At 40.0% G+C, this 7,116-nt stretch overlaps 1 protein-coding gene across 1 annotated transcript; it reads right to left on the reverse strand.

Annotated features, from left to right (window-relative positions):
- Window positions 1–873: 873 nt before the first annotated feature.
- FAM177B (family with sequence similarity 177 member B) lies at window positions 874–4,606 on the reverse strand. The gene is made up of 4 exons (XM_060078846.1): window positions 4,439–4,606; window positions 4,087–4,153; window positions 1,415–1,512; window positions 874–1,056 (listed from the first exon to the last, which is right to left on the reverse strand). The coding sequence occupies exons 1-4, from the start codon at window positions 4,604–4,606 to the stop codon at window positions 874–876; spliced, it is 516 nt and encodes a 171-aa protein (XP_059934829.1).
- Window positions 4,607–7,116: the final 2,510 nt, after the last annotated feature.

Here is a 7,116-nt window from a genome sequence, read left to right on the forward strand (position 1 = left end):
TCATTTCGTTTAACAGTAACCCTTGAGAAACAAATAAATGCCAGCCCTATTTTACAAAGAAAGAGACTGGGGCTCAGAAATTTAGACACCTAAAATCACACGACTAGTAAAAAGCAGAATTGAGACTTGAACTCAGGTCTTTTTACTGCAAAACCTGTGTTTTTCTATATCACAGCTACCTTTGGCCAGCACAACCTGTGTTATCCAGCTATGATTTCCATGTTTGATCTTTACAGTTTTTGAAAATTTGTTGACGAGTAAACGAGAGAATCATTCACTTTTTCCAAATACTTTTTCTAGAGCTTAGATTGTTTATTTTTTTATTTTTGACGTGTTTGGGGAGAAATGCACCCAACTCTCAAAGACTGCTATGTTGAAACAGAGTTATTAGCAATGTTTGCTTATTGCAAAGCAAGCCCCAAGTAAGCCAACATAGCTATTGTGAAGGACACAGCTTATGTCAAACCCTGAAAGGATTTAGACTTCATAATGCCCAAAGTTTCTTTTGAGGAACAGAGGGTCCTTTTCTATACCCTCGCCATGTGACAAAGAGTTTCAGCCTAAAACTCCCATGCCCAAGTTCCTTAAGGCATTTATACTACTGTGCAAATGTCAATACTAGTAGCCCACAACTGACGGACAGGACTTATATCACTGGGGTGGAGTTGGGTTGCTGGGCTTATAAATAAAAATTTACATTGAGAAAGAATCCACAATTGTTCTTATGATTGTTTACAATTCCTGGCTGCTGGAGAATAAATCACAAAGAGATTGAGATCAGATCTGGCTCAGAAGTGCTACCTGTGGTGCTGTTGCCCTGGTAATCAATGACTGAGGAAGAGAGATCCAGGGGAACTATAGCCCCGCTGCCCATTAGGAACTGGAATCTGCCATCAGGCCCTCGCTGGATGAGATACTCCACTGAGGAATGCCCTCGGCAATGTCCTGTTGTCTCGTTCCATACTCTCGGCCCCCAGCCTCCAGGTGACACTTTTCATTGGGAATATTGGCTGGTTGGGCCTTTGATCCATTCCCTTCACTTTCCTTGTCACTTTCCTGATACAGAGAGAAATAAGGAAATGTTTAACAGTAAACTCAATACCTCTGATCTCTCCCTCTTGTAGAGACACCCTTATAAGGAGCTTCCCCTTTATGCGATCTCAGGCTTCACACTCGACTACCATCTACGAACTATCTCATGACCTTCTAACTTCACACAAGAGAGGCAAATACGAATAAACATCATGGGGTGAGGGGCATTAGAAAAAGAAGTCAGTCTGACCATGGGAGCTCAGTGAGACTGCAGTTACATGAATTACCAGGTGGGAAAATACTCCTCTGTAAGGGCCCAAATCAGGAACAACCAACATTCCCATCTCAGGGCTCTTGGTGTCCACAGCGGGATGTCACATACCTTATTTTGTGTTCTATAGTACTCATTTAACATATACTGGTATTTGGGTTGATTAAGACCAAAGAAGACAGCAAATCTTCCACCAAGGAATTCACATGCTAGAAGAAAGAAAAACGCTTTGGTAAACTGAATTAATAATTAAAGCTTAGACTCAGTGGAGATGCCAAAAGTCTCAACTTGCCCTCAAATGGTCTATTACTATACTTAACTTCAAGGCTGACAAAAGATTTCAATTGCTCCAGACTCTCAAAAAGTCCTAGGACTCAAAGGGAATTTGTTAAATCTTCTGTCTTCACATAGGATTACATGTAAACTATCCTTTCCAGATGAATATATCAGGGGAGATTTTCAAAATACTTAATAACAGATACAGGTCCTGAGCAATCAGAACAGATGTTGCCTATCCCCATGCGTATCATCTGATCATCAGCTGCGAGTATGTTGCAAAGTATACCCAAAATTAAATCCAATGTTACCGAGACCCATGTCAGAAATCCTTCCATGCATCAAAACAAACTCCTTCCTAGCAGCAATTTAAGACCTTCCTTGTCTGCCTTCAGTTACAGTATCAAGGTGGTCTGTAGCCTCAGGGATTGTTAGAGTTAGGGATAAAGGTTTAGCATGAATAATGAGGGGTTTCCAAAAAGGTCTCTCCTAGAGATGTTCTCCTGTAAAAGTATAGGACTTCCGATGTGCCTCCCCCCATTGTAGGACTTTCTGATTCCCATGATTCATTCCACTTCTGAAGAAATGGCTCATACAGTGCATCAAAATGATGCTCTCTATTCTTTTTTAAATATGCTTTATCCTTTCAAAAATACTCTAGCTCTGTAATCTGTTTGTTTGCCACAGTGCCTAGTACACGTGCATAAGAGAAGTTTCTAAAACATTAGAATAAATCTCAGGAAGTTTTCCTGTTTATGACCTACTAGAATCTTACATGGAAAAAATTAACTACCAGTGTCGTCTGGGTCCCAGCTCTAACCAAAGTCTCTGTGTAAAGATCAGACTGTTAGCGTATTTATGCCTTCACTACAATCTGGAGGCCCCCGGCAGAAGCCCTTTCAGGCTACAGTTCCATTTGGAACCCTGAAGGCAGATTGATTCCCTGTGTGTCCTGCCCCTGTCATCTGAAGTCAAAGCCCAACATAGAAATCACTGTAGTCCCTGTTCTCCTTCACACTCTCATATTGCTGTACTGAGTTTTGCTTCTTTTACCTGATCTAATCTCTAAGGCTCCCTCCCTCTAAAACATTTCACTTCTTCAAACAGTCTTGCCCTAACTAAAGCACAGAAGTCTCTGGAAGGCAGCATTTCTTCTGCCAACATATTTTGGCTGAGGTAAGGTCAGTATTCACCTGGGTCTCTAAAGTAACTTCCAAATTACAAACCTTCCACCTTGATCAAAAAGCACTTAGGGCTCATACCATCTGACTAAATCTCCCTTATCATTACTTTTAATGTGATTTAAAGACCCCCTGGTCACTTTCATGGTCCCCAAGCTGGCCTTGGCCAGACATACTTTCATAGCATTCTTAAGATGTCTCCTCTGTAGTCAACATTCCTGAGTATCCCAGTCTGTAGTCCCTACACTCCTCCTGCCCTGGAGGTTGTAACAAGAAATTATCATCGTAGGCATGTTTACTGGCCTATATTACGCACTGAATATTAAGGCCCTTGAAAGCAAAGACTGTCATTTGTCTTTGTGTCCCAGGGTCCTGCACAGTGCTGAGCATACGTGAGTACTCAATAAATGTTTATTGAATGAATGAATGAAGATCAATTCCTAAGAGCTATATTTTATATTTGCTCAGATTCTTAAAGTTGTGTCCCCCCATCACATACACGAGCATATGCAAGTTAGAAGGAAATGAGTAATTAGATGTTGCCAATTGTGATTTTTAAAAAACTGGTGAAAGTCAAACAAAATAAGATTTAGCATTTTGTCTCTTGTAAAGAGCCACTTAGGCCATTCATTATGCCCTTGGGAAGGATCAGTAAAATTGTTTATAATAGAGTGATTATGAAAAGGGAACTTGGGACTGTGTCAGGTAACAACAGTTGAAAAAAGAAAAAACTTGGAAGTTTATTCAGGTGAAGAGTCACCTCAGGGAGGACTGACTATTGTCTTCAAATATTTGAAACTCTATGAAAGAGGAATCTGGACTGGTGTTGTCTGGCTTGTAAAAAGACAACTAGGATCAACGGGAAGAACTTTAAAAGAAGATAGAATAGGGCTTCCCTGGTGGCGCAGTGGTTGAGAGTCCGCCTGCCGATGCAGGGGACGCGGGTTTGTGCCCCGGTCCAGGAAGATCCCACATGCCGTGGAGCGGCTGGGCCCGTGAGCCATGGCCGCTGAGCCTGTGCGTCCAGAGCCTGTGCTCCACAACGGGAGAGGCCACAACAGTGAGAGGCCTGCGTACCACAAAAAAAAAAAAAAAAACGAAGATAGAATAGAAGATAGAATTTACTAAAAAGAGTTGAGAAAAGATGCCAGGGTCTGCCTGAAGATGTGAGGTTCTATGCCTTTGGGAATGTTCAAGCGTAGATATGGAAGCGACCATTTCTTCAGAATGCCACAGAGTGGATTAAACCACTGGAAGTCCCATCTAACTCTGAGGGTCTGTAAGTCTATATTTAGGACAGAAAAAAATAACCTTAGCAGTACTTACTAGAAAATGAGGTCCTTGCTATTCGCCCTGCCCAAAACCTTAGGTAGGACCCCCATGAAAGTTTAGACTGAAAAAAATAGAGAAACCAAATCAGTGTAAATTAATAACAGGAGTGGTGACTGCAGAGTCTGCAGTGTAGAAGTTTCAAAATGCTTCGTAATACGTTCCATTTTCTCTCATAGATGAGAAACCTAAGATTATCAAAATTATAAGTTGATTGTACTTGGCTGTAGAAAGCAAACCAAGGAGAGCAAGGAATTAGCTTAAAACTGTGTTTTCCACAAACCTCATCTGCCTTAATCTCTCATTCACTCAGCCCCCATGTTCACTAATAATGATATTCTAAGCTTACAGGATCAAGTGTTGAATTTGTTCTCTGTTCCTCTTTTTCTTCCTCTTCCTCTGTGCTATATTCTTCCATGATGTCACCGTCAACAAAATGGATAACTCTTTTGGGAGTCCTCCTTTTGGAAGGTCTACCCTTCTCTAGTTCTAACTGCTGGAAACTGTCTTTTTCCATAAGGAAAAAACTGGTAAATGAAAAACAGGACGCCTTAAGACAATTTGCCCAGGACAGTGTTTATATAGCAGAGACGTGTCTAATTATTTTCAATGGATTGTAAAGACAGAGAGTTCAGAGGTAATCGCAGCTGTGATCTCATCAGTTCTTCAAATCCAAGAGAGGACAGTTTAGTTCTGTACCAAAACAGAAAAGATTCAATTAGTAGTGAAAATGTGAACTTTGGGTCTTCAAACAAAACTGTCAACAGGGTTCCTTTATCCTTTATTAATTGCAAAATCTGCAGTTGCTGGTAGGGGTAGGAAGGGGCCATCGCCCTGTGGAAATTCCTCAATCATTTCAATAAATACTGAGGAGCAAAATAAGTAGTGGCAAAGAGTACAGGCTTTGCACAGACAGGTGAAAATATTTGCCAAGTATATGTCTGATAAGGGACTTATTTTCAGAATATATAAAAAACTGCAATTTATAAAATATAAACAACTCAATTAAAATAAGGGCAAAGAATTTGAATAGACACTTTCCCCAAAATTTACAGATGCCAAATAAACTTAGGAGAAGTGCTCAATGTCATTAGTCATTAGACAAATGCAAATAGAAACCATATGCGGTATCACAACAGTCACTAGAAGGAGAAAGTTAAAAAGACTAACAATACTAAATGTTGAGGGGTAAGTGAAGCAACTAGAACTCTCATAGATTGCTTGCCAGTGGGACTGCAACTAGTATGGCCACTTTGGAAAACAGTTTGGCAGTTTCTTAGAAGTCAAACATATACTTACCATGTAATCTTGTAATTCCATGTCTAGATATTTTCCCAAGAGAAATGAAGATATATATATCCATCTAAAGATTTGTATGTGAACATTCATAGCAGCTGTATTTGTAAGGGCTCTAAACTGAAAACAATCCAAATATCCATTAACTGGTAAAAGATAAACAAAATGTGGTATATCTATTCAAAGGAATACTGCTCAGCAATAAAAAGTAACGGACAACTAATATTTGCAATACCCTGAAGGAATCTCAGAAGCATTATGCTAAGTAAAAGAAGCCAGACACTGTATGATTCTACTTATGTGAAATTTTAGAAAAGGCAAAATTACAGTGGTAGAAAACAGATCGGTGTTTGCTAGGGGTGACAGGCTGTGGGAGGAGATTAACTACAAACGGGCAAAGGGAACTTTTTGGGGTGATGGAATTGTTCTAATAGATAGTATGATTGTAGTAGTGGTTACTCGACTGTGTATACATTTGTCAAAACGAATCAAAATCTAGACTTAATTTTATTTAAGTTAAATCTTAATAAAGCTGAGGAGCTTGGAGCCAGACTGTCTAGGTTCAAAATCCTGTTACTTAATATTCCAGTGTCTTGGTTTCTTCATCTATAAAATAAGAATAATATAATTTGAAAATGTGTGTGAATATAGTACCACCCTTGTAAAATTAAGGAGTAAATGAGTAAAGACACATACAGGACTCAGAACAATTCTTAGAAAACAGTAAGTATTTAATAAAAGCTAGCTATTGTCAAGTACTTATCACTTACTTAATGATGTATATATGTCAGGCACTGTTCTAATGTAGTAAGTACACTCTTGTCTTAATATTTAATATATTTTAAGATTATATCAGCAAACATGGCAGGCTGAGCTGACGTGGAAGAATTTTTCTTCCTGTTCCAAACACACAGAAATGCGGGATAAAATGAAACAAACAAAACATTAAATCAGGCTGCACTAAGGAAGTAAGAAAGAGAGTCGGAGAGAGGAAGGGGAAGGAAGGGAGTGAGGGAGGGAAGAAGGAGGGGGAAAGAGAAGGAAAGGAAGAAAGGAAGAAAGCTAACCCAGGTGTCTGAAAAAGAGAGGAAACTCAAAACCATATGGGTGAGCTGAAGCTGAGATAGTTCCTGGGGTTTCAGAACCAGATACAAGCCTTGGGGCTAGAGTTTTAATACTGGCGCAGAGAGGAGAGAGTCTAAATCACAAATCCCATGAGTGTGGGGAGCTGAAGTAAAGCTACCTGCATAAAACTAAGATAATAAAGTACTATCTTAGCTACAAAACATGGACGAGTAAAACTACCTGTTGGCCTGCAAAAGTGGCAAAATAATTTGTCATCTCCTGGCATCTTGGGTAGAAATAGTCACCTGAAAACAAATTGGAGCCTGAGGCCAGGACCCCATACTGGTACGTGGCCTAAATTCATAGCCCTCATACGGTATAAGGACCTATAAGGACCTGAAGCGAAGCTGAGTAACCTGAAGGCAGTGCAGCCCACAGAACTCTCAGATGCAAACGCAAAGTCACCCTGGAGGGAGACTTCAAAGGACAGGGAACACTGGACCTCCACTACAAATAACCCTGGCCAAGGATGTGCTCACTGCAAAAACTTACAAATCACATGAGGAAACCAACCATCATGAGGAGGGTTCAGCAAATGAAATGAAAAAAATGGGAGAGTCCTCATCCAAGAATTAGGAATAATAGAACAACATGAAACTTTAAAAA

Source organism: Mesoplodon densirostris, chromosome 2, assembly GCF_025265405.1.
Source record: "Mesoplodon densirostris isolate mMesDen1 chromosome 2, mMesDen1 primary haplotype, whole genome shotgun sequence".
Classification (NCBI taxonomy): domain Eukaryota; kingdom Metazoa; phylum Chordata; class Mammalia; order Artiodactyla; family Ziphiidae; genus Mesoplodon; species Mesoplodon densirostris.